At 43.2% G+C, this 26,928-nt stretch overlaps 1 protein-coding gene across 2 annotated transcripts; it reads left to right on the top strand.

Annotated features, from left to right (window-relative positions):
- Positions 1-17,557: 17,557 nt before the first annotated feature.
- On the top strand, positions 17,558-26,928 carry PEX26 (peroxisomal biogenesis factor 26). 2 transcript variants are annotated; one of them, XM_030321606.2, is made up of 6 exons: positions 17,558-17,708; positions 17,905-18,200; positions 19,523-19,663; positions 20,147-20,442; positions 22,078-22,224; positions 25,406-26,928. In XM_030321606.2, exons 2-6 carry the CDS (start codon positions 17,986-17,988, stop codon positions 25,504-25,506), a joined length of 900 nt encoding a protein of 299 aa, XP_030177466.1. In that variant the 5' UTR covers positions 17,558-17,708; positions 17,905-17,985; the 3' UTR covers positions 25,507-26,928. The 2 variants fall into 2 exon arrangements, with proteins under 2 accessions (XP_030177466.1, XP_030177465.1); XM_030321605.2 differs by having other exon boundaries at positions 17,558-18,200.

Genomic DNA, 26,928 nt, shown 5'->3' with positions numbered 1-26,928 from the left:
ACCACCATCCATCCACAGAACTTATCTTGCAAAACTGAAACTCTGTACCTGTTAAACACTAACTCCTCATTCTCTGCCCCCCACCCAGACGCTGGAAGCCACCATTCTACTTTCTGTCTTTATGAATGTAACTATTTAAAATGTCTCATATAAATGGAATCATTACAGTCTTTGTCCTTTTGTGACTGGCTTATTTCATTTAGCATAATTTCCTCCAAGTTCATCTGTCTTGTGGCATGTGTCAGAATTTCCTTCCTTATTGTAGGTACTCCTATCCCTTTTAAGCTTTGGATTATGGCCTATAATAAGAAATACATTTTACATCGTGACTAGTATACATGTATATATTGTGTTATTAAAGTAATACATTATTAGTATATGTTACATGATAATATATATATTATTGAAATAAATGTTTTACCCCAAACTACCACTTCTACATGTGACATTTTATTTTATTATATTTCCATTCTGTTTCTTAAAAAAAATTCTAGTCACAATCCTCTAAATCAATTTCATGACACACTAATGGGTTGTGATTCTTAGTTTGTAAATAATTGGTCTGTTTGACATTGAAGTTACCCAGGATGATAGGAAGACTTGGCATAAAGTAGAAGACTAGAAGTTTGGTGCCAAAGTCTTCAATGAATAAGGAGGGCCTAATATACAGCTTCTTCATGCATTTATCTTCATGAATGGCCTGTAATTTCAGCACAATCTAGTAAGTAAAGGTCTAAACTATCAATATATTTCTGGTGTAAACAGGATAATTCATGGATTTGCTGATTTTTCCAATGGCCTCCAGCTGGCATGTTTTTTTTGCTTTGACTTATTCACTATCAATGACCATTTCACTCTGTTTTTCTATCATTGGGAAAAACCAAGTAAACTGCTCTTCTTCATATTCCTAGATCCTCACAATCTGATCTGGGAAAGAGGAAGGTGGAGGGTGGGGGGGAATCCTTGGAAACAGGTGACTGTGGCCTCCAGACCCTGTCGTGCTTCCAAAGTCTCCAGCTGTTTCACAGCTGCAAGAATCCCCCAAAGGGAGAGGCAATGTCCAGAGGAGATGGTAGGGTGGAGTTTAGGATCTGGGGGAGTTTAGGATCTGGGGGATATGCCTTGCCAAGAGATGAAAGTAGGATCCAGGGAACAATGAAGCTCAAAGGTTAAGTCTCCCACTGAGTGTCTGTGCAATGAGAGGAGAACAGGGGCAACTTGATATTGTGATGCCCAAAGGATTTCACCATTGTCTCCCTGGGTCATCACACTCCCCAGCTATTTCTGTTAAACATTAACACAAAGTGTCAGAAGAGTTTTACCCTTATTAATTAGCTAATCTCTGTGGTATTCCCCCTGGGATGAGGTCAGAAAGATTGCCATTTTGATTGCAATGAAAAAATAAGCAAGGACAAGGAGGGAAATCACAGATAAAAATTCATATATTCATCAAATATTCACTGGGCAATCACCACATGCCATGTGCTGCATTAACTGTTGAATATAAGATGTGAACAAGACACAGTCTCTTCTGTCTACTGTTGACCTAAGATGTGGGGGCAGGAATGAGCAGACCATGCATTTTAAGTTAAGGGCATGGAGTTTGCAAATGTCCAGTGATAAGAAAGAAAATTCAGAAAAATGGAATTGAGATTGTTTATATCAGGAGTGGACAGCTAGATAGGGTGATCTTGCCAAGTTGAGTGATTTGGACAATGAGAATCACAGAGAACCCTCACAGATGCCTAATACTTAGTGCATTTTATATTTAATAACTTAGTAAGGTCATTGGAGTGAACATTTACTTATCCTAATCCCTTTATCCTTATCCCTCATCCCCTTTCCTTGATAAAGGAACTGGGAATCAGAGAGTAAGTAATTTGTTTTCTGTTAACCAGAAAGAGAATCTGGATATTCTGATCCAGGCTAGGGCTCTCTCCACTACTTCAGGACACTTCCTCAGATCCAGAGTCTGTTCTCCAAACTGCTTTTCCCGCATAGCACTTTGAGTTCTGGCTTTGTTAGGATAAACTGCCCGAGCTAGAAAAAAGGATACCTTGGGCTTTACATATAGTGGTCTTCGGAGGCAGCACTGTTTGTGACATGCATGAGTCTGATGGACATTGAGAACTTCCTTTCCTTCATTCCATGTCTGGGAAAGGAAGAATGGAGCCTAGACTACATTGTCATGCCCTCTCTCCCCTGCCCCAAATCACTGACTTTGTTCCCCTGGAAGGAAACTTGAGAGATGGAGTGGTGTAGTAAGGTGGCTTTGGTGTCACATTTCTGGGCTAGAATTTTGGCTCAGGAATTTGTGAGCTAGTAACCTCAGGCAAGTTTCTTAACGTTTCTGAGCGTCACTGAAGGATAGTAATAACCCCTTAGCAACATTGTTTGTACAATTAAACATAGCTCATTGGCTGACACTAGAAATGGGAGAAAGAGCTGTTATTACCAGGGAGTCCAAAGCCTTTGCCATTTTGTCTGAGGGTCCTGGCCCTGTACCCTCTCTGCTGACAGGTCAGGTTCCACAGAGATTACTCACTTAATCCAGGGCATCCTGAACATGGAAAACCATTGTTCAGGGGATCCAAGAGGCTCACAGTATTGCCTCATTGCATCCTGACCTAGTGGATCCCCACCTTTAGGGGTGGCACTTTCCCATCCTTCCCTCACTACCTAATTTATCAAAAATAGCCTCAATGGATGGAATTTGGGTCCCAGCAAGGCCACAGCCAGCCCTGAGCATGGAGTTCCAGGAAAGGAAGGACTTCCAGGAGTCTTGCACTCTCCCAGCCCTGATTCCAGGCAGACACTTCCTATAGTGGAACCTTGTTAAAACTATGAACACATCAAAGAGGCTCTTGCTAATATCTAACTTCATTTTCCTTCCAGCCTAATCCTTCCACCACCCAAAGAGCTCTCCAAGATGGGACAGCATAGTCCAACTAAGCCTCCTCTCAGTTTTCCAAGCTAAATGCTGATAATCTCAGCTTCTATGTTTTTGCTTGCAAAAATCTTATTTTTCAAACTGGATTCATTTCTCACATCTAGACTCTCTATGAGGTTTTGTATCCCTCCTATGTTCAGGTAGGAGCTGAGGTGGGTGGGGGTGGAGGTTAATCCAATACAGTTTGGAGAGAGTGCCAGAAGCTAACATTCTCCTGATTTAGGCAGAGGAGGAGGAAGAAATGGAAGGTTGACATCCAAGAACACAAGATGATCTCTTTTTGGTAATCCAGAAAGACACTAGTGTTTTCTTATTCCAATGAATAATAATGGGGAGCCTCAGGGTAAAGGGTGGCCAGATGTGGGGGTGATAACTGGGTGGGGGTTGGGGGAAGGGAGAGGGAGGACTTGAAAGTATGAGTGAAGAATTTTCCAGGAAATGGGTATGTTAGTTAATAAGACAGTCGGCTGGCCTGGAAAACTGAGACCATGGCCTTAATTCTTACTTCACTGGTAGAGAACTCATTAGGCCAAGGAATCCTGGCCATTCAGTCATTCAACAAATGATCACCACCAGTTCACTGGGTTAGAAGTTGGAAATATAGAAATAAAATACATAGCTCTTTATCCTGAGGGAGTTAATAGTTTAGTGGGGGATTCATTTAAGTAAACAGACAGCTAGTGTGCTATAGCACAGCTAAGTACAGGATGCTACAAGAATACAGATGGGGAGGCACTTAATCTACCTGAGAGAGGTGAAGAGGGATTCAGGAAAACCTCCTCAGAGGAGATAATTGAGCTGAACTCTGGAGGGTTAGTCTAGTCTAGGAGGTAGGAAAGGGCTTCCCAGAAGAGGGAAGAGTAGGGCAGGGCATGGCAGCTGTATTTGCAGCTCTTTGACAGTTGTATTTAGTGCAGGAGTTAAAGGGCAATACTATTCCAAATGCAACGACTATATGGGAAGGGAAGAAAGAGGAGATCCTGGAGAGGTACTGCTGTTGGAATTTGGGTACGCGGCTCATTTTGTATTTACTGGGTCTGCCGTGTCCGAGGGAGTGTGGAAACTCAGTGTGATAGCCCAAGAGAATGTTTTATTGCTACTACTTATTATTGAGAATGTAAAATGGATCAGTATGGGCAGAGAACATATCAATCCCAAACATACCACCTTGTGCCCTTTCCTGGGGAAGCATGCACACATGCAACATTTTGCTGTTCCCGGTTCATGCAAATTCCCTTCTCTGTCTGGCTTTTGAGGGTTGAGGGAAGAAGAAGGCACAGAAAGGAATACCATTTACTTTGAGTTTATTCTGCTTTGACCTGTTGCAAGAGCACCATGGTTTCCCCAAATTCAGGTAGAAGGAAACAGTTGGGAGACTCCTTGGTGAGGTGCTTAAGTAGGCATACAACTTATTCTACACACCCAGTAACTGGATGGTCAAGCTAACTGCCTCAGGGTCTGGGTCTTCATTAGACCTCCAAAACCATAGTTGGGCTCAGCAGCTTGCTGCCCTACTGAGGCCCACAGACTAGCGGTACCATGATATCCTGCAGGAGAATGATCACAGCCTCTACTAATGATCACAGCAATTCTACTAATTCTACTTGCAGCTCAGCTACCGGAGCAATCCTTTTCTCCCCTCTTGTCACCCTTCTTCTCCTAGTTCCTTTACTTCCCTCTTGTGTTCCACTGGGCAAAAGAATGACCCAAATTAAGTGCTTCTTCCCTTGGCTCCTTTTTTCTTTTTAAAGTTTATTTATTTTAAGAGAGACAGAGACAGTGCAAGGGGGAGAGGGGCAGAGACAGAGGGAGAGAGAGAGAATCCCAAACAGGCTCTGCACTGCCAGCACAGAGCCCAACTTGGGGCTAGATCCCACGAACTGCAAGATCATGACCTGAGCTGAAACCAAGAGTTGGATGCTTAACTGACTGAGCCACCCAGGTGCCCCTCCTTGCCTCCTCTTTTAATCCCTCTTTTTTCCCATTCTCCTTCCAGTTCTTCATCAGCCAATTCTCCTCATCCCTGTTGATTCTGCAGCTAGTTCAGCTAGGCTTTAATCTTAAAGGTGATGGAAGCTACTGAAGCACTATGTGGGCAGGCTGGTATTTATCCTCCAAAATGTTAATCAGGGCCTCTGCTATTGTGCAGCTCCAGAGGACACCATTTGCCTCATGGCCTATGTCATACAATAGGGGTACAATGTAAATGGTGCCCTCTGGAATTGTGCAACTCAGTTGCCTTTCAATGTGGGAATCAAAAGCCTGGAAAGCAACAAGTGTCTTAGAGGAAAATGTTGGCCCCTGGTGAAGACCAGATTCTTTGGATATTTCAAGTCTGTGAATAATGCCTCTGCGCATTCAAATCTCCCAATTAGTGTTAACCTGAGATTCAGAACTTTCTGCCATAGAGACCTTAAATGTTTCCAATTCTTCCTCTCCAACCTCACCATCCACTATGACCCCATATGACCACATCTATGGCAGACTGATGATCTGAACGTGCAATGTGCCATTCTGACTCCACACCTTGCCCCTGGAGTTCCTTCCAGCTGGAATGCTTTCTTTCTAGATCCAGTTCCTATTTAATTATTGACACTCAGCTTGCATCCCATTCTGCTGGGAAGCCTTCCTTGTCCATCCCAGTTCAGTGATCTCTCTCCTTTATTCTCCAAACTCCTTTACAGGTCTGTTCCCTTCATCTGGCACTTTACATCAAGTTATAACAAACTACTGCTAAAAACTACTGGTAAAATTTGTTTCCCAATTAGAACTGAATTCACACTTTGTGCCTTATAAGGCCCTGTGTGATTTGACGCCAGACTAGTTCTCTGACTTCATTTCTTCCTGCTCTAGTCCTCATCCACTCCCCTAATTTAGCTGCACTGGCTTGCTCTCAAACTCACCAAGTTCATTTCCATCTCAAGGCTCTGCACTCACTGTTCCCTCTGCTTGGAGGACTCTTTCCCCAGACATCCCCAGACATACCAGACAGTAAAATCTACAAGGGTAGAAGCTTTTTCTTTTGGTGTATTCACCATTGTATTCCAAGTGGCTTGAACAGTGCCTGGCCTAAGGCAGGTAATCGGTAGATAACTAAATGTTGGGTGAAAAGTATAAATAATAGACTGCCTTGCATTGTTTCTTTCTTCCCTTTGCTTCATCTTTCCCTTTGTATTTACCCCATCCCTCAATCGTAAGCATCCTGAGGACAGAAATCTGGTCTTATGATTTATTTCCCCCTCATCATCTAGCCCAGTGCCTTGAGTGTAGGTGCTTTAGTAAGTGTTTGTTGACAGAATGAGATAGAATGAGGAAAGAGTTCTTTCATGCCTCTCCCACCAGGCGGGCTCAGCAGCCTCCAAAGCAGAAAATGAGTAACCCTTGTCCTCCCAGGGCTGCTTGTGCTTGGGTTCAGCAAGCTGGCCACCAGCCCTAGCCTCAGGAATGTCTGTTCCTATCACAGCAGAGCTATTCTTCACTGGGAATTTCCTTCTCACCACCACCACCATCACCTCTGAGCTGGTTGGACTCAGACAAAGGGTATCTGACCACCCACCTAGAACTGAACCATTCCTGTCAGCACATATCTAATCTTAGGAAAAAAATAGGATTCTGCTACAGTAACTGCTTGGTTTACAGAGTTAAATCTTCTAGCAAGATTTATTAAAAGATCATGACTTTGGCTGCTATATTTCAAAGACCGGGCAGATATTTAGGTGACAGAGTTAAATAATCCAAACTTACCTCATACTCCCTCTTTCTCTCCCTCTCTTTCAAGGGTGAGCATTCTGTTCTTCCAAAACCCAGTCCTTCTCCATATTTGGAAATCTGGAATGGGCACTAGGGGCACAGCCCTGTCTCTTCTTGGTGTCTGCTGGGAGCTGTAGTTCTCAATGAGTGACGACTGCTTTTTTCTGGCCAGCAAGTGGGTTTTCCTTTCTCAGGAGTCTATGTCTATAAACATACAGTGGGGTGGAAGATTGCTATTAGGAGGCTTGCCTTCTATTTTAAGCTCTCTGGTTTTATGCAAGGTACTACTCTTCTGTGGCTCAATCTCCCTGCCTGCAAAATGGGGATAATTATCTTTCTTTTCCTGGCTGCCAGATTGTTGGGTGGGGTAATTAGCCAGCACTCATTAAATGCTTTGAGCTCATTCCAGCAAGGAGTGCTTTATAAATAAAAATTGTTATCTTTAAAGAAGAAAATATTAATTTTCATTGCCTAATTGCCTCCACAAACCAACTCTGCCTGTATATCAGAAAGATGCTGTTTAATTCCTTATATATGCCTTCCACCTACGCTGCTTTTAATGGTTTCCCTGCATCTCATTCCATTTTGTTTCATCATCTTTAGTTTCGTATCGTCAAGAATAAACACTCTCTTTGCCTCCTCTCTGAAAGGAAAGGACAAGACAGACCAACTCTTCCCTATGTCCAAAGCATAAGAAAGCCAGGAAGAAGGAATGATTGGGACTTGATCTGAGCTCCACAACTTTATGTCTTCCCAACTCACCATGCACGTACGTGATCAAGAGCCTGGTTTCTGCAGAAGAGGCTGACCTTTGTTCCGTCTGAAGAAGAAACAGATTTCACTGCAGCAGGAAGGGTTTTTGAAAGATCTTACATTCTTAAATGCCCTTCTCTGGAGCTCTGAAAGAAGCATTTTGACACACTCTGCATCTATAGTCAGAGGAAGGAGATTGGCACAGTATAGTGGAAGCAGCGGCAGGCTTAGAATTAAAATGGTTGGGTCCTGGCTCCAAGACTTCAGGCAAATCATTTGACCTCTCTGGCCTTGGTTTCTTTAGCTATGAAATGGAGATAACAATATATGGTTGAGTGTTTTGTACAGTGCTGCACTAAAGTTAGTTGTTAATAACATGCAGTATGATGCTGATTAAAAACAGAGAATGTTAAAGTCAGACACATTTAGATTAAAATAGCACCTGGATTTGCTGTGGAAATTTGATCAAATCACTGTTTTCTGAATCTTAGTTATAGTATCTCTAAGATGGGGATAGTGAGGATTACATGAGACAGTGCATGCAGTGGACTGAACACAGAGTCTGGCGCATACTAATTTCTCAATAAATGTAGTTATGACTATTATTAATATATTATGTCAATGTAAATGTGGCTATGACAATGCATTATCTCTCACTTTTGATCATCTTACTTTGTTACAATCAAATAAGGATGCTTTTGAAGTTGTGAAGTATTACACCAATGTGAGGGATGATTAGAATTAAACCTCAAAAGAAGGGAGATGGACTCCCCAGAGTTTTCCTTCCAGCTTCAGGATTACATAGGATTAAGGATGTACAACTACTTTTTAGCTACAAAGAACTATAACATGTGAATTGTCGCTAGTAACAGCAGGATTATTTGTTTCTTGTTTTAGGTAGTGGGTAATACCAATATTCCATTGAAAAATAAAAAGGGGTCCTATGACATACTATGAATTAATAAGTCACATTACAGGGCAGCATAATTATGTATAATTATACATATATACTCTGTGTATTTGTAGAAGGATGTTCATCAGAATGTTAAAGTTGTCATTTATGGGTGATGGAATTTCAGATGATTTTTATTCTCTTGTACTTTTCTGTCTTGCTTGGATTATTTTTACTCTGGTTATGTATCATTTTAACAAAAACAGTTAAAAGACAAAAGAAAAGCAGATATCAAAAAGGCAGATCTCAGGTTGTAAAACACTAGGAGAATCCATTTGGTGGTCCTTTAATCCCAGAGAATGTTTTCTTAGGTATGGGAAATGGAGTTTCTGGCAACAAGGAGAAGTTGTATGACAAATGCCTCTGAAAAGAAGTTGGAGGGGAATGGAGGGGAATCCCTCCAAAATGGCCCTGAAAGGAGGGGAAGAGGTGACCTTTCATCTCTGTTTATTTCCTAGGCTGCAATAATATGGTAGTTTTAATCATAGCCTTGTACACCTGAGTTTCCTTATTTGCTATGGTAACATGTGAGTCCTGTTTTACTACCTCTGTTCATTCTGGCTTACCTTAGACCTGGCTGTCAGGTAGAACTATAACTCACCCCCTCATTCATGCTGCCCAGGTAATCACCCTTTGTCATGACTGATTAGAGGAAGGGTGTGGTGAGCCCATTTGTAATCGGCTTCCACTGTCCTCCTAAATTTCAGAACCAGAAGCACAAAGAACAAACTTCCCAGTGGGACACAAAATAAAAGGGATGGTGCCAGCATGCCTTACCATTCATGATAATCTTCCCAGAAAACTACCCACAGGCAAGTCCACACAAGCTTGGAGGCAACTTGTCTGTTGTGCAGCCCATCCCCAGTGAGGACAAGAGAGTAGGAGGTGGGGGAGGGGAAGAGCAGGTTCTTCCCTGTTGTCACAAACAGCTGTCTCCAGAAAGAACTGAACCATTTTCAGATTTCAGCATTGAAGCACGAGTTAATGTGGAGCCAGGAAAAAAAGAGGTCTGCCATGTCAGGGTTTGTAGGTATTAAAACTGCACACCTCAGGGCATTTGGGTGGCTCAGTCTGTTGACCACCTGACTTTAGCTCAGGTCATGATCTCAAGGTTCATGAGTTGGAGCCCTGGGCGGGGCTCTGTGCTGACAGCTCAGAGCCTGGAGCCTGCTTCAGATTCTGTGTCTCCCTCTGTCCCTCCCCCACTCATGCTCTGTCTCTGTCTCAAAAATAAACGTTTAAAAAAAATTAAAAAAAACCCAAAAAACAAAAGAAAACTGCACATCTCCAGAGGGTGCCATTCACACAGACTCCATGTGAATAGCACCTCCCAGAGTTGAGCTTGAGTGAATCCCAGGAAGGGTAATTTTCTCTCCCACTGAGCATACTGACTTGTAGAGAAAGGCTTTTACAACAACACATTGGAGCTTTGCTGAGTAGTCCTTAATTTTTGAAACGAACGGAATTACCCTTGCTTAAAAAATATGCTCAGACATCTGTTTTCCTCACTTTACTAATTTTTTAATGTTCTTTCTGGTGTCACTCTGCTCCGAAAATAGTTGCTAAGTGGGGTCAGGGTATTTATGGGGTTACCAATATGCTCTTGAGATTGCTGAGGATAATAATTCTAAAAAATGTAAAGGCAAGTTGCAATTCCTTTTATTTATTTTATACTTACACTTTATTTGTTTTAGGCCCTGGACACATGGAAGAGTGTGGACAAATATTTGTTTTACTTGCTGTGCTCAACAAGGAGTCCAATTTTAGGGTTGACTAAAGCTACCTGGATTGGTAAGACTGAAGGCCTGCCCTTCAACATCTTTTTTTAATTGAAGTATAGTTGACAAACAATATTAAATTAGTTCCAGATGTATAGTGTGATTTGACAATTATATACATTACAAAATGCTCACCACTCGCTTTGTTTTTTAATATTTCTTTTCTTTTTAATTTTTAAAATGTTTAATTATTATTTGAGAGAGAGAAAGAGACAGCAAGTGGGGGAGGGGCAGAGAGAGAGGGAGATACGGAATGTGAAGCAGGCTCCAGGTTCTGAGCTATCAGCACAGAGCCCAATGCAGGTCTTGAACTCATGAACCGTGAGATCATGACCTGAACTGAAGCTGGATGCTTAAATGACAGGGCCACCCAGGCGCCCCTGTTTTCTTTTTTTTTTTAATTAAAGCTTCTTTGAGGTTCTTACCATACCCTTCTTTTCTTACTACCTTCACCTGGTTGAGGTTAAAATTAAGTTTTCTGGAGATCCTTCCAACATTTCTCCCTTCTCTGCCCCTCCTCAAATACCTTAATCAGTGCTTGTTGGCTCAAAATTGTACTTCAGGACAGAATTTCAGGAAATAACTTGGGACATAAATATTCTCTCATGGTTTTCAGTCTTTTATTTTATTACTTTATTTTTTTTTAAGTATAATTTATTGTCAAGTTAGCTAACACACACTGTATACAGTGTGCTCTTGGCTTCGGGAGTAGATTCCCATGATTCATTGCTTACATACAACTCCCAGTGCTCATCCCAACAAGTGCCCTCCTCAATGCCCATCACCCATTTCCCCCCTCTGACCTCCTCATCAACCCTGTTTGTTCTCTGCATTTAAGAGTCTCTTATGTTTTACCTCCCTCTCTGTTTGAAGCTATTTTTTCCCCTTCCCTTCCCCCATGGTCTTCTGTTAAGTTCCCAAATTCCACATATGAGTGAAAATATATGTATCTGTCTTTCTCTGACTGACTTATTTCACTTAACATAATACCCTCCAGTTCCATCCACATTGTTGCAAATGGCAAGATTTCATTCTTATTGCCAAGTAGTATTCCATTGTATATATAAACCACATCTTCAGTTTTCAGTTTTTTTTAAAAAAATTTTTTTTTCCACGTTTATTTATTTTTGGGACAGAGAGAGACAGAGCATGAACGGGGGAGGGGCAGAGAGAGAGGGAGACACAGAATCAGAAACAGGCTCCAGGCTCTGAGCCATCAGCCCAGAGCCCGACGCGGGGCTCGAACTCACGGACCATGAGATCGTGACCTGGCTGAAGTCGGACGCTTAACCGACTGCGCCACCCAGGCGCCCCTCAGTTTTCAGTTTTAAATACAAATTTAAATTTCAGTTTTAAATACAAAGGATCACTTTCAATTGCTCCTCTATCAATCCTATGTTTTGGAATGTTTTGTCTACTAAGGAGGATCCATTAACAAATAAACATTTAGAGCATTATCTCAGGTAAATGTATAATTTCTTCTTGGAATATTAAAGCTGTGTGTTGAGAACCCTTCAATCCCATTTTCCCCTGAAGGCCTGCTAGGGCAAAAACTGCAGGTTTTGAGAACTACTGCTGCTCTCCATGGTGGGAGGGGAGAGAGCACTGGTGTGATGGGTGTTAATGGCTGGCAATAACTCCATGTGCTGCTCTTCCCAGTCAGAATCTGTGTGTTAACAGTGACCTTGATGCTATAAATGACCTCAAAGTGGGGCATCTGAGTGTCTCAGTCATTAGGCATCCAACTCTTGATTTTGGCTCAGGTCATGATCTCACAGTTTATGAATTTGAGCCCTGCATTGGGCTCTGTGCTGAAAATGCAGATCCTGCTTGGGATTTCTCTCTTTCTGTCTCTCTCTCTGCCCCTCCCTGGCTCGCTCTCTCTCTCTCTCTCTCTCAATAAACAAACAAACAAACAAACAAACAAACATTAAAAAAGATAAATAAATTGCCCCAAAATATGATTAATGACAAGGATTCCTGGGCTAGTGAGGAAAGCACTTTTGAGTGAAGGTGAGATCCTCTCTGGGGCAGCATGGGGCAGGGCAAGGAATGCTGCCTTCTTCAGCTGTGTAATATCAAGCTATTGCTTGACCTCCCCTGGCCTCAGTTTCTGGCTGTGGTATGTTAAACGTCCTTCCAAATCTAAAATTCTATCACTCAGGTTGACTGAGTTTATTAGAATATTTCCTAAGAAGTAAGTAAGAGGGAATAAGAAGGAACATTGCAAATTGCCTATGGCCAAGAAGGCAAGCTAGGGGTATTGGTACCTGGAAACACCTGTAGGTATCTCCTTTTTTTGGGTGGCTGGTCTAGGTTATGTAACTCCTCAGCTTCCAACCTTTTCACATAGTGCTTGCCAGCGAATGTCGAGACCAAATGATGCAGAACAGCTCTGGAGAGGTGGGGTCCCTCCTGAGCATTGGGTGTCTATTGCTTTACACCATGCTAGACCACACAAGCGTCCTGAGATGAGTGAGACTCTGTCCCTGCCCTCAGGAAGGGCACAGTTGAATAGTGAAATGACACAAATAACTATAAGAAGATTTGGAAACTGGGAAGGACCAACAAGAAAGGCATAAAAAAGCAAAGCACAATTGGGAGTTTGAAGGAAGGAGTGATTAGCTTGAATAAGGTGTAATCAGAAAAGATTCCAGGGAGGAGATAGCATCTTTCCACTCTTTCATGAGAGAGCCAGGGCCGACTTATTCCTAGTGAGCATCCATTACCTGTTTTATTTTTCAGGCTTGGTCTGGCATCACAAAGATTTGTTCAAACTTCTCTGAGTGAATACTCTGACTCCTGCAATAGGTGAGAAAAAGTGAAATTGGACTACAGGTCTCCATAGAGTGGCTGCCTCCAGTCACCTTCACCATGATGAAAAGGATCTATTGATGACCCTTTGAAGAATGGCCTGGGCATGGGATCTGGTTAGAAATCTCCAGTAATTATGTCAGCTTTGCCACTGAAACCAAATGTTTTGAGCAGTTTCTGAGCTTTAGTTTCCCATGTATAAGTAGGAATAATAATATACCTTGCTCATAGGCTGGTTGTTAAGCTCAAATAAAATAAGTGAAAGTATTTTGTAGGGCCAGTATTATGCATTAGTTAAGAATAAAGACTCTAGGGGCACCTGGGTGGCCATCGGTTGGGTGTCAGAATTTTGATTTCAGCTCAGGTCATGATTGTGGGATCCAGCCCTGAGTTAGGCTTCCTGCTGGCAGCTCGGGGCCAGCTTGGGATTCTCTCTCTCTTCACCCCCCACCCCACTCTCTCTCTCTTTCTCTCTCTCTCTTGACATGGATGGATGAATTTAAAAAAAAAAAAAAAAAAAAGGAAAGAAAGGAAGACTCTAGAGTGAAACTTCTTGGATTTTAGTCCCAGCCCTTCTTTGCATTTTTTGCGTGATCTTTGGCAAGTTCCTTAACCTCTCTGTGCCTTGGTTTCTTCATCTACAATATAGGGATGACACTAAGACTTATGTCATAGGGTTATTGATGATTAAAATGAGTTAAATGCAAACCACCTAGAATAGCACCTAGTACATAGGTAATATAATACTTATAAATTGACCTGCCTTATTGTTGTAAAGTACTATAGAGAATGATTATGATTATTATAAGTACTTTTTAGACACAGAAGCAAAGTAAGAGTTCTGCTGTGTCTATATGGAGAGGAGCAAATGGGAAGCATTGAACTATGCCCTAAACACCAAGTCCAGTCTTTAAAAAAGAGTCATAAAAATGCCAACAGATGAAGTTCTGGAATGAGGGAGGCACACCCCTTGGCCATCCTGGAGAAACATAATCTTCACCCTGCTAATACTTATCTTTCTGGCTTGCTTCTGGTCAAAGGTCCATACTAGGTATGATTCTACTCCATTGGAGCTTTGCCACCAACATCCCTGGCTGGAAGAGATGTGTTAGATGGACCAGCTATGGATGCTGTCTATTGTCACAGAATGTAGAATCAGCTTGGAGAGGGCAGGATAGGATGGGCTGACTGCAGATATGAGCATTACTGACCTTTGTAAGAAAGAGTCAAGAGTTGGATTCCAGGTCAGAAAATAAGATTACAGAACTATGAGGTAGAATGAAATTCTTTCTTCTCCTTACTCATTCCCCAATATATTATACCTATTGGCCTTATAATCAGCCTGAACTATTCCAGAGATTTAAAGAGTTCAATGGGCCATTGTCACGTGGCCTCTTCTGATCCTTACAACCACCCTATGGGCAGGTGTTCTTATCCATGTCCTCAGATGAGAAAATTGAGGCTTAGAGGATTTCAGTGACTTTCTAGAGGTCTGGTGTAGTCACTGAAGGAACCAGTATTCTAACTGGTATAGCTCATCTTCCAGTCTAGAGTTCTTTCTGGTACAAAAATACCAACTCATCACCTGCCCAAAGCAAGCAAAGCAAATCCACATTTCAGATTAAGGCAATCCATGGATAGATAGACTGAGCACCTTACAGAACAGAAGGAAGAGCACCAAGTTCCAGAGCTTGGGTCAGGATTAGAGGATGGCCCATAATGTGGATTTTTCATCTCATTTACTATATTTTTCCAAAATGAGAAGATTCCAACGATACAAATATTAGCATGGTCCAGACCTTAGATCTGGCTTTATAGATCAGGCCTTATTTCCACTCTTTGACTTATCCCAAGGGGAGAATAGGTAGTTTCAAGGCTTGTGTCATGAACCCTGAGTCAGAAAGACTGGTTTTATATACATAATATCTGTGCATTCCCCCTCAGGTGGAATGAACTTGCTTATGTTTAGGATTGCTTTGTCTTAGCCTGAGAAATTCTGGGTACATTCAGACATAAGGGGAGATAGTGGACTGTCACGGTAATGTGTTAAAGAATCAATTTGTGGACATAACAGTGCTAAAGGTTAAGTGATGACATACAGACCACTGAAGTCCTGTATAGTCAAAAATTGGGTGAAACACAGAAATAGGAACACAATCATGTTTTCATGTGATTTTTAGCAATCCCCTCACCCACCTCCCATCTTGTCCTCATTATGGCAGCTATACCACTAAATAGGCAAATTTTTTTCTAGCAAGTCTGTTTCTTTTAAGACTGTGCTGCCATCGCCTGGAAGCATCAGAAACAGCAAGAAACTTCTTGTTAGGATTTAAGGAAGAGGTTTTCTTCCTTCCTTCCTTCCTTCCTTCCTTCCTTCCTTCCTTCCTTCCTTTCCTTTCCTTTCCTTTCCTTTTCCTTCCTTCCTTTCTTTCTCCTTCCTTCCTTCCTTTCTCCTTCCTTCCTTCCTTCCTTCCTTCCTTCCTTCCTCCCTCCCTCCCTCCCTTCCTTCCTCCCTCCCTCCCTCCCTTCCTTCCTTCTTTCTTTTTAAAGTTTACCTATGTTGAGAGAGAGAGGATGAGAGAAGAGAGTGCATGTGAGTGAGAGGAGGAGTGGAGAGAGAGGAAAGAGGAAAGGGCTTGATCTTAAGACCCTGAAATCATGACCTGAGTTGAAATCAAGAGTCAGATACTTAACCGACTGAGCACCAGGCGACCCTTAAGGAAGGAACCTTTTCAAGGAAGCAATCTGAGGTGGTGCTCCTGGAAGTGAAGAGAGGAGGTCTCAACCTGTCTAGGCCAGCCCCAGTCCATTTTCTGATGCTCCTACTGCTTTCCTGATTTTTCAGGGAAGACTTCTAAACCCAGTTCTGAGAACAAGGTTTTTATTTGCAGTGCTGTAATAATCAAATCTGAGGCAGAACTGAGAAAACATTTTGGTCACTTCATTCTGAGACTGTGATCCACAATTTCCAGGGATCTCTGCTTGCCTCTGGAGTTTTCTGTGTGGGAATGAGCTAGTCTTGAGCAGAAGGTCCACGTTTTCTCTTTGCTTTGTCCCCACCACTGGATTTCCTGTTAGGAAACAAAGTTAAATGTAGATATCGAACCGAACCCTCCACTGTTGTCACTTCCAATCACTCTTCTTTATTTCCCCTCAGCATTTATTATCATTTGACACACTACTGTTTGTATTTTACTTATTTTTTATTTTGTTTCCTTTCACTATGGCACAAACTCCACAAAACAGACATTTTTGTCTCTTTGGTTAACTGTGGGATCTTCAGTACTTAGAACAGGGCCTACCACCTAGTAGGTGTTCAAAAGTATTTGTGGAATAAGTGAAGTCCTGACTTCATCACCTTATATGGTTACGGGGTCTATACTTTTCTTTCCTCAGAAGTCTGATGGATTTCATGTTTCTGCTTCAGCTTTCCATGAAGACTTTCTACAGAGAGCTGAGGGCCCAGCAGATGGGTATATCTATATCTAGTGACAAGGGAAGGGAATGTATGGTGTAAATAGGTACTTGCCCTGTGCCTGGACTTCTAATCTAATCACCAGCGGAATAAACAATTCTAGATAAGTTTTACAAAGAGTTGAAAACGTAAGGAGCTGAGGAGAAACTAAAGCTAAGAGAAGTATAAATTCAGCAAAGTCTGGGTGAAGCACAGAATACACAAATAAATATAATTTATGTATCTGTATAAAATTATTTAATTATTATTATAGCTATAATTTATTGAATACCTGCTCTGTTATAGTACTTCATTATAAATTGCATTACACTGTATGGCTTTGTTTTTATTTTATAGGAATATCTCTATTTTATAGGAAGCAATGAGGCTCAATGAGCTTATGTAACTTGCTTGGGCAATGATTGTAAATTCTCTGAATAGAAAGCATAGACTCAGTCCTGTCCTGCAGAACAGAATAGTGGTTAAATATATGTCTTTGGGCAAAAAGAGCCTTTTTGACTTTGTATTTTCCACCTATTCGTTGTGTGACCTTCAGCAAATTATTTAGTCTCCAATGTCCTCACCTGTGCAATGGGGATAACAGTATTCCTAACCCCAGGGTTGAGGGAAGGATTAAATGAGATTGCACGCAAAGCGTTTCGCATAGCGCTAGGATAAGCACTGGATAAATGTGAGCTATGCCTGGGAAGGAGGAACATAGAAGGAAAAGTGACTAGCTCTGATGTTTCTTTTCAGTGTTTTTCCTGCTCCACTTCCTAATATTCGAATTGTTATTCCTGGAGAAAGCTCAGTATTAAAAGCCCGCTTGTAATTTCACCTCCATTACTGGAATTTCTTCTGTCCGGCTTCTGCTGGTTAGTGGTTAGTGAGGTGAGCTCCCCATCTCATAACACAGCCTGTGCTTTGTAATTTCCCAAAACGTCCTTGCGAGTTTGTCTTCTCGGGGTACAGGGGCAGTTCCTGGGGCGTGGCATGCTGGGAGTTGTAGTCCGAACTCCTCTATCTGCATCGAGAGGGCGACTGAGCCGAGAGCCAGGGAACTACAGCTCCCAGAGTCCTCCGCGCCGCCGGGAAGCCCCGAGTCTGCAGGCAGCTGCGAAAGCCGGGAAGATGTCCTCGCCCTCGTCCCGCTCCTGCAGTGAGCGGCTCTATTCATAAAAACGGAACCTGGAACGGCACTCCCCGGGGCGAAGGTGGTATCAGTACATGTCGTGGGGCCAGAGAAGCTAGATCCAGGTATTGCAGGGATGCAGCTGTTCTGCAAATCTATGGTGTAAACTGGTTCCCCACGTGCCAACCTGTTTTGAGCTAGAGCAGCCGCCCAGTCAGCCCAGCCGTTGCCTTGGATATGGCCACTAACTTTTCCTTCTCCAGGACTCGGCCTCGGAAAAGGTTGTGGGCAAGGCTATGAGGACTGTCCCTTTTCTCCCAGGCTGACTCGGGATATCCCGGAGTCCCCGGAGAGGCTGCCACTCTGACGTCTGGGGAGACAGGCCCTAAGCCCCGGCTGGCTATGAAGAGTGACTTCTCGACACCTGCAGCCCCCCTTAGGGGGCTCGGGGGGCCCCTGAGGAGCAGTGAGCCTGTGCGTGCCGCCCCAGCCCCGTCGGCAGCCGTGGTTCTGCTGGAGGAGGCGGCAGACCTCTTAGTTGTACACCTGGACTTCGGGGCGGCGCTGCAGACCTGTGAACGCGCCTTGCCGAGCTTGGCCAACCTTGATGCGGGCACGTACGTGCTGGGCTCCATTCATTTCCGGGTGATCTTGGGGAGGGACTAAAGCTCTTAGGAGTTCTGTCTTTCCCAGATTGCTCACAAGGAGCCTTACACCTTGGTTTCATTAGTGGTTCCTCTCTGAGAGGCTGGTGTGCCCATTCTACAGAGGAGGAAACTGAGGCACTGCACAATGAGGAAGAAGTGGTCAAGTCGTGCAACAGAGCTTAGTGAGAACCCACAGCCAGTTCTTTGCTTCCCTGTTCCAGTGTTGAATGGCATGTTGGGAAGATAGAATGCGTATTGTCAAATTATTTCAGTAAGCAGGTTCAGCGAGCAGGTGGTGGAAGTCCTCTCCTAGGTATACTCCTGTCCCCCAAGCTGTTCACTTGACCTTGGCTGATGAATGGAAATGGAGTTCAGAGTAGGAGTAGTGTCCTGATCCTGTTGAAGGATTGATAGGATTAAAGAATCCAATCTGGAGAAAAGCTTGGTCCTACATTGCTGTTTCAAATGCTCTCAGCCTCTTTTTGAGGGCATAATTTCTCTGTGGATTATAATGTTGACATAGGCTATACTGGGGAGGTGATGGGTAGAAAAGTCAAAGGTGACCCCAGAGAAGGATGAACTGGGGATCTCTGGCTTTTTTCAGGGGGTTGGGTAGGGGCTTGTTGCAGTAAATGCTGAAGACTGTTATTCCAGGTGCCTGGAGGCACCTTACTTGGTGGTGCTAACAGGCCAGTTGTGAAGTGCCTGTACCTACAATTAGGCAGAAACCTTGCTCCATGCCCATTTCATCACTAAGCAAACTCTTAGCTTCAGCTCTCTTTCCACCTATACATCTGTGCTACACATTGTCCCTTTCCCCTTCCCTGATTTCACCTAGATACAAAGATGTGTGTTAGGCAACAGTTGATTTGCCTCCAGGAGGTTTTCAGGAACATCGAACTCCTGGGGAAAGGGCAGTTTTCTCTGTGTTGGGGATCATGAGACCAGTTGTAATTTTTTAAAACATTTTTTTTAAGTTTACTTTTGAGAGAGAAAGAGAGAGAGAGAATCCCAAGCAGGCTTCTCTCTGTAAGCGCAGAGCCTGATGTAGGGCTCAATCACATGAACCCTGAGATCATGACCTGAGCCAAAATCACAAGTCAGATGCTTAACCGATGGAACCATGCAGATGCTCCAAGACCAGTTGTAATTTGAATCCGAATACTAATGGGGAGGGTAGAGGTGATGACTGCTAAGCTGGGAGCTGGGGAGGAACAGTCCCAGGGTGGAAATGAGAATGGAAACAGAAGGGGACCACTTCTTAAAACCTGAATTAGTTCTTCTGCCAACAGTTCCTTGGAGGTGAAGTGCTCCCTGTGTATTGTGGGGATCCAGGCCCTGGCAGAAATGAATCGGTGGCGGGAAGTCCTGTCTTGGGTTCTTCAGTATTACCAGGTTCCTGAAAAGCTACCCCCCAAAGTCTTGGAGCTCTGGTAGGTCATTGTTCTGACTCATTGGATCAGTTCAGGAACAAGAGGATATTCATGTCCTTTTCTGAATCAGTGCCTAATATCTTCTCTTTTGCCCTTCTCTACCATTTCCTTCCAAATATGATTCTTTCCCTGTGTTTTTATTTTTGTTTTGGTTTTTGGTTTTTGGTTTTTTTCAGACCTCAAAACATAGTGATAAAGGATGAGGAGGGGGGAATGTTGGGTAGAGGAAAAGAGGAGGAGGGGGACAAAGGGGAATAGGAGATGTGAAGAGGGGTGATACAACTGGAATATGTCAGAGCTGAGGGAGCTTCTTGCTACTTCCTAGGAATTCCTAATTCTTACCAATGTCATCATCCCCTAGGGAAGGACTGGAGGACAACAGGGAAGGGGTTGAGTGGGAGAATGTAGTGGTTTATGAGAGGTAAATCAACCGTGGAGCACTAACTGTTCTTTTTTTGGGGATTGGATTATTCGGGGCTGCAGTGTTCTTTTATACAGCAAAATGCAAGAGCCTGGAGCTATGCTGGAAGTGGTCAGTGCCTGGCTGCAAGACTCAGACAATCAGGACCTTCCAGAATACAGAGCCTTGGCAGAACTTCACCTACAGCGGGTGCTGCTACCCCTGGGCTGCTTGTCAGAGGCTGAGGAGCTAGTGGTGGGCTCTGCAGGCTTCAGTGAGGAACAGCGGCTGGACGTACTCCAGGCCATTAGTAAGGCAAGGCAACAGCAGAAACACCAACGCTTGGGCTCTGAGGAGGCCCAGAAGCTGAACCAGGAAGGTAGGACATTCTTCTGTGGCCTCCGTAAAGTGGAGTTGTAAGCTTTCCCCTGGACCTTGGGGTTTATCATGACTTTTCCAAGAGCTTGGGAGCAATTATTTGTATGAGTAACTCCCAAATCGCAGAATAGGAAACCTGTTGATTTGATTAAAAAAGCCAAGCCCTGACCCTCTGTAGTTGGCAGTGGAAGGAGATTCTCCATACAGGGAGGTGTCACTGAGTCTCAGAATCTTTAACTCTTGTTTCTTGAAAGCCACCTTTTCCTTGGGGTCCTTTCATTAGATCTCTTGTCTCTATCATGCTGGCCAGAGTGGGATGTTATTCCTCCTTTGAAGACTGGCCCAAATACAGATGCAGCTGAGGTATGCGGTGGGATACCAAAAGGAAAATAAGCTGACACAATAACTTGGTAAATTGACTTAGATAAAAATGATTTACCTTCATCTTGGGCCCCACTGCCCAGTATGCTGTCTGCCTTTATTTACTAGATCTCTTGAGTATCTTCTTCAGTGACCTCTGTCCCCCCGAAGGGGCAGCCCACCTCTGCCAATTAGAGTGCAGTTTCACAAGATGGCTTTTACAGGGGAGCCACTTCAAGACTCAACATCATACACCTGGCTGGCATCATACAAGGGGTTCCTACACAGGGTTGGGTATGGGCTTGGGGGTTGTTTTGTTACAAGGGATTTTAAAAGTCCTCTGCTCCAGACCCTTGCCAGGTCTTTGAATCCTTTTCATCTCCTTTTCCTCAAGTGATCATCTAGTCTATACAAGGACTGAAAATCCACTATCTCCAGAAGCAGCTCATTCCATCTGTGAAGAGTTCTGTACAGAAGTTCTTCCTGGTGCTGGATTTAAGTTTTTTTTTTTTCTGGTAGTTTTTAGGTACTGTTCCTTGATTTTTCTCTTGGTATATACAGAATAAGTCTGATCCTTTTTTTTCTTTCTATGAAAGTTCTTCAGTTAAATGTAATCCTGTTCTCCAAAGTGTTTTTTCTTTGTGTGCTAACGAGCATGAAACTTCTGAGATAGAATCACTTCTTTGCCAACAGGTTGTTGGCTTCAAGAATGAGCTGTGACTACCCAGACTCTCTGCCCCTCCATCTCCTGGGGAGGAAAGGTTAGGAAAAGGGTTTGATGGCAAGTTCAGAGTGTTCTGTCAGGACTTGGCACCACTTGTTCTTGGGCTGGTGGTGTTCATGTTTATATTTAGAACTTAAGACTTTTGAATTCTTCACTATATGTATTAAGTGCACTTCATTTTCCTGTATTAATGTGATCATCAAGAACTATTGCTCTGTGTAACTCTCTGTACATATCTTAGGCCAGAATATAAAGAAAGCTATAAAATAATGAGTCTATTGAAAAAAACACACCAAATATGCCAGGTTTACCCAGCTGAGTAGGTGTTGTCTGTCCAAAGTCTCTCCTAAGGAGATGATATTCTAGTGATGTTGTCTGTCCTCAAAACATTTTGGAGTTTTTAGAATTTCTTTTACAACCACTTTATGAATTACATGAATAAACTAGTCTTGTTACCTTTTGCTCAACTCTCATAATCAAGCTCAAAGCTCAGAATCAGTGAAGCTGGTTCCTGTGACTTATGCTGCAGTTATGCTTTATCTCCCTGACCAGGCTCCTTCTCCCACAAGTTCCTGTCACTACTGATGTTGCTCCGCCGGCTTTGGGATTCTACAGTGAGCCACTTCTTTTCCCTGCCCTTCAAAAAGAGCCTCCTGGCTGCCTTGATCCTCTGCCTCTTGGTGGTAAGGTTTGATCCAGGTAAGTGATGAAGCCAGTCTTCCCTCCCGCTCTTCCTGGGGAAGGGACAGTTGGATAGGGGCTGGGCTTGTGGGAGGCCTCCTGGGAACGGAGGTATCTATCTCCTGGGCCACTTCTCCCCAAGTCTCTTCTATAGGGAGGAGGGATTGTTGGGCCTCATTGAGATCCAGCCAGACCCACCTAGGAGAGAATAGCCCTGGAATCCATGAGAGCAATCTCTCGTGGAGGAAACTGCCTCTACTCTGTTGACTCCTGGAACATTGACTGAGTCATTGTCATCTCCTTTATTCAGGGGTGAACTCTGACTAGAAACTCAGAATTAAAAAAAAATTTTTTTCCTAATCATCATATCTAAAAAAAATTGTATTAAGTTATAAATAAAATACAGGTATACTTTAGAAAATGTGGAAAATAGAAAAAAGTATAAAGAAAACAGAAATCACCTAAAAGTTTGCCATTGTAATGGCTATACTTTCGGTCTTTTTCTTTATGGATATAGGTGCAATTTTGCAGGTTATAAATATTCTTTAAAACGTCTTTCAATGGCTAAATAATATTCCAATTGACAGAAACTTCCATAATTGATTAACAGTTCCCTATTGTTGAACACTTTGATGATTTCTTTTTTTTTGTTTTGTTTCATGTTTATATATTATTGAGAGAGAGAGAGAGAGAGACAGAGTGTGAGATTGGGGAGGGGCAGGGAGAGAGGGAGACACAGAATCTAAAGCAGGCTCCAGGCTCTAAGCTGTCAACACAGACACCGACGTGGGGCTCGAACTCACAAACCATGAGATCATGACCTGAGCTGAAGTCAGATGCTTAATCAACTGAGCCACCCAGCACCCCTTGATGATTTCTTACTCTGTTTTTTGCAGTTTTTTCTTAAAAGTCCTGCTCTTTTTCTTTTATTTAGTTATTTATTTTTTTATTTTAGAGAGAGGGTGAGAGGCAGATGGAAAGAATCCCAAGCAAGATCCATGCCCAGCACTGAGACTGATCCGGGGACTGATAAACTCTCTAAGTGCTATTTGGGAACAACCCTGGTTATTTCCTGAGGATTAATCCCTCAAAATTAAGTGTTGGGCCAAAGATTAGGAGCTCACTCTTTTAGATTTTTGTATTTGTGTGTTACTTTATGTGAGTTATAATCTAATACCTACTCTCCTCATGAATTTAAACTTAGAGTTATAACTCTAAGGATTATAGAATTATAACTTTTCAAACTGCAGGAAAAACTGGAAACCCTTATTCTAGTCGCTTCATTTTCTTTTTCTTTCTTTTTTGGTTGAGAAACCTAAGAACCACAGGAAACGAGTAACTAGCCCAGGGTCACACAAATAATTTGTCTATTTAAAAAATTGCCTATTCTTTTTTAAAAAATTTTTTAATGTTTTATTTTTGAGAGAAGGAGAGACAGAGCATGAACGGGGGAGGGTCAGAGAGAGGGAGACACAGAATCTGAAACAGGCTCCAGGCTCTGAGCTGTCAGCACAGAGCCCGACGCGGGGCTCGAACTCACAGACCGCGAGATCATGACCTGAGCCGAAGCCGGCTGCTTAACCGACTGAGCCACCCAGGCACCCCTGCCTATTCTTGATTTAATCTTCAGGTCTTCCCCATTTTCTCCATTTCCCTTTCTCTTCTTCAGCGAGCTTTTTTTGCATAGCTCAGAGTTGTCCTTTTCAGGATGCCTGAGTAGCTCAGTTAGTTGAGCATCTCGCTCTTGGTTTTGGGTCAGGTCATGATCCCAGGGCCATAGGATTGAGCCCCTGCTTAAGATTCTCTCTCTCTCTCTCTCTCTCTCCTCCCCACCCCCATCCTTCCCCTGCTCTCTCTCTCTCTGTCTCTGAAAAGTAAACAAACAAAAAGTTGTCCTTTCACTTTGCTGAACTAAGGATAGTTTGTATTCATTCCTGCTCACCCTCTGACTTTCTACTTTGTTCTAGAGACTTGATACAATTTAGAATTTTTTTTTTATGGTTCTTAAAAGTCCTGCTCTTTTTCTTTTATTTAGTTATTTTTCTTAGAGAGAGAGAGAGAGAGAGAGAGAGGAGCAGAGGGAAAGAATCCCAATCAGGCTTCAGGCCCAGCACGTAGCCTGAGCAGGGCTTGATGTATGCCTGATCCCAGGATCCTGGGATCATGACCCAAGCTGAAATCAAGAGTCGGGCTCAAGTGACTGAGCCACCAGGTGCCCTTAGTGTCCTGGTCTTCTAAGTGGGGACAGCAGGAGACAGTTTGAGCTTGCTGGTTCCATGGCTGCTTGGAGCTTCCTTAAAATGCCCTGGCCTGACACTCCTGACCCCCAGTGGCAGTCTTGGTTCATTGCAGTGGTGGTGCTGCAGGAGAGGAGAACCCATGGCTAGGCTGCAACTAGGACTCTGTTGGAAGGCTATAAAGAGAGGAGACTGTCAATAGCTTTCTTTAAAAACAACATTTTTCTTTTTAAGAAGAAAAAATCAGTTAAAAAATTAGTAACCAAATAAGGAAAAACAAACCCACCAACTCAGCCCTAATTCCAAAGAGGTAGAGTTTACTTTATTTTCAATATAATTAACGGATGATAAAAATAGGTAATACTGTCACTTGGCTCCAGGTTGAGAAGGTACAAAAAGGATTGGAGAGGAAGTTTCTTCTTAAAAACCTATCTTCCCAGAGGCAGCCACCATCACCAGTCGTGTGTGTGTGTGTGTGTGTGTGTGTGTGTGTGTATCAAAAAGTTAGATTAAAAATAAGTTTCGATCTTTTTCTCAGCAAACTTAAGGTCATTGTAATACAAGGCACCTGGGTGGCTCAGTTGGTTAAGAGTCTGACTTCAGCTCAGGTCATGATCTCACTGTCTGTGGTTCAAGCTGTACTGACAGCTCAGAGCCTGGAGCCTCCTCTGAGTCTTGCTCTCTCTCTGCTCCTCCCCTGCTCACGCTCCTGTCTCTCTCGTTCTCAAAACATAGACATAATTTTTTTTTTTTTTAAATCCAAGTGAAGAAAATATCTCCCAGAGAATATATTGTTGGGGAGGGGAGGAGGAGCCAATAACATTAAACATCAAAATATGCTTTAAAAAGATCAGACATACTCCCAGAGTGGCAGAGTTTCCAAGAGATGGGACTTGAGGCTGAGGGAAGAGGAGGGGAGTAGTGGTGGGGATACTGACCTCATATTTCCTTTTCCCTTGCAGCTTCTCCTTCATCCTTGCCCTTCCTCTGCAAGCTGTCTCAGCTCTTCCATCGGATTCAGGAAGCCATATTTTCTCTCTACCGGCTTCCTATCCATGACTGAGTGGTCTTTCCCATTCACCTCAACCTTGCTAATCCCCAAGTTTGCTGTGACAGAAGCAGAGTAACTCATCCATGGCGTCCTATTTCCTGTTGCTGGCTGGGCCCCCATAGGAGTGGGGCCAGCCCGATTCTAGAAAGAGCTGATCCAGTATGGTGAACTGTGTTTTGCCACCTGAATGTTTTCCACTTTGCACCCTACTTTGGCTGATATTGGTAGGAAATGTGGAAACAAAGGGGGCCAGAGAGCTCAAGTCCTCCAGAATAGTATTCCCTTTTACCAGGGGCCCCTCATAAAGGAGGGGTTTGGGAAAGGAGACTATATCCGTGAAATATTTCATCTTCTTGGCCAAGGCAAGGGGTTGATTTTTCAGGTCAGCAGGCTAATGAAGCTGGAAGTTCAGAAAACTCTGATGGAATGACCTTGGCCTTTTACTTTCTTGAAAAACTTACCTTTGAGATTTGCTTCACAGGGCAGGTCCTTAATTAGGCAGAGTGTGAGGATCTGAGAGGGCCTTTTACTTCTCCTCTATGCTCCTCTCCACAGATCTGGTCTAATTATTCCTGTGGTTTTGCAATGGGCTTGAAGCTGCATGGGCCCTCTCTTTTTAGACCAGGACATGGCTTTCAGAACCACCCAGGTCACTTTTGAAAGCAAAGTAAGGCTGCTCTGCCCTTCTCACTGGGGAAAATGATCCTGCTTGGTGCCTCTTGGGCTTCAGCTCAATTTTCCAGGTTGTCAGTGGCCAAGTCCTGCTCTATTACACACTCAGCATTCCTGTGCTCTCTTTCTTCCTGTCAGTCCCTTCCCCCTGCTCTGCAATAGTATTTTTGTACTTTGTCTGATGGCTGTTTTACCAGGTTCTACCTGTATCTTTGGTTCCTCAGTACATATTGTTGCTGGTCTGCCAACCCCTTCTATGTCCTGTTGTTCTAATTATATTTTATTGTTTGTATAATGTAGAAGTCTTTCTGCTTGTGTGGCCTTGAAAAGTAGGTTAGCCTTAGAGGCCGATGAGCTGAAAATGGAACTGGGTAATCAGGTGAGCTGGAAGGGATATGTGGAGGGAGTAGTGCAGAGGGAAGACATGGGTTTTGAAGGCAATGAACGATTTTATTCATTGTTAGGGGGAGGAGGCATTGGAGCCATAGCATTTGAGTATTTGAAATGTTTCAGTGTTTTCTGTCACTGGCTGCGAGAATCTTACATGTGTCTGTGCAAGTATATGTACACAATACTACACTGTCAGAATTATGAAAGGCTTCCTGAAGGAGTTAGCCTTTCTGAGGCTGAAGGCCAAACAAACCATTCCTTCCTGGGGCTCTGGGCAGTGTTGATGCCGGAATATAGGAGATGCGTTTAGTAGTTTTCCATAGGTTCCTCTTCAGGAGTTCCAAGTCAATAACTTCTCTTTAGTAAAATGGG

The sequence above is a fragment of the Lynx canadensis genome, chromosome B4 (genome assembly GCF_007474595.2).
Source record: "Lynx canadensis isolate LIC74 chromosome B4, mLynCan4.pri.v2, whole genome shotgun sequence".
NCBI lineage: Eukaryota > Metazoa > Chordata > Mammalia > Carnivora > Felidae > Lynx > Lynx canadensis.
The sequence above is the reverse complement of the archived record's forward strand: the minus strand, read 5'-3'. Positions and strand labels throughout refer to the sequence as shown.

Bases quoted from the DNA above. Each gene is read 5' to 3' on its own strand.
- PEX26 (XM_030321606.2), top strand. From the start codon at position 17,986: ATGAAGAGTGACTTCTCGACACCTGCAGCCCCCCTTAGGGGGCTCGGG. The intron at 18,201-19,522 runs GTACGTGCTGGG...TTCTGCCAACAG, and splicing joins GCCAACCTTGATGCGGGCAC to TTCCTTGGAGGTGAAGTGCT. The intron at 22,225-25,405 runs GTAAGTGATGAA...TTTCCCTTGCAG, and splicing joins GGTGGTAAGGTTTGATCCAG to CTTCTCCTTCATCCTTGCCC.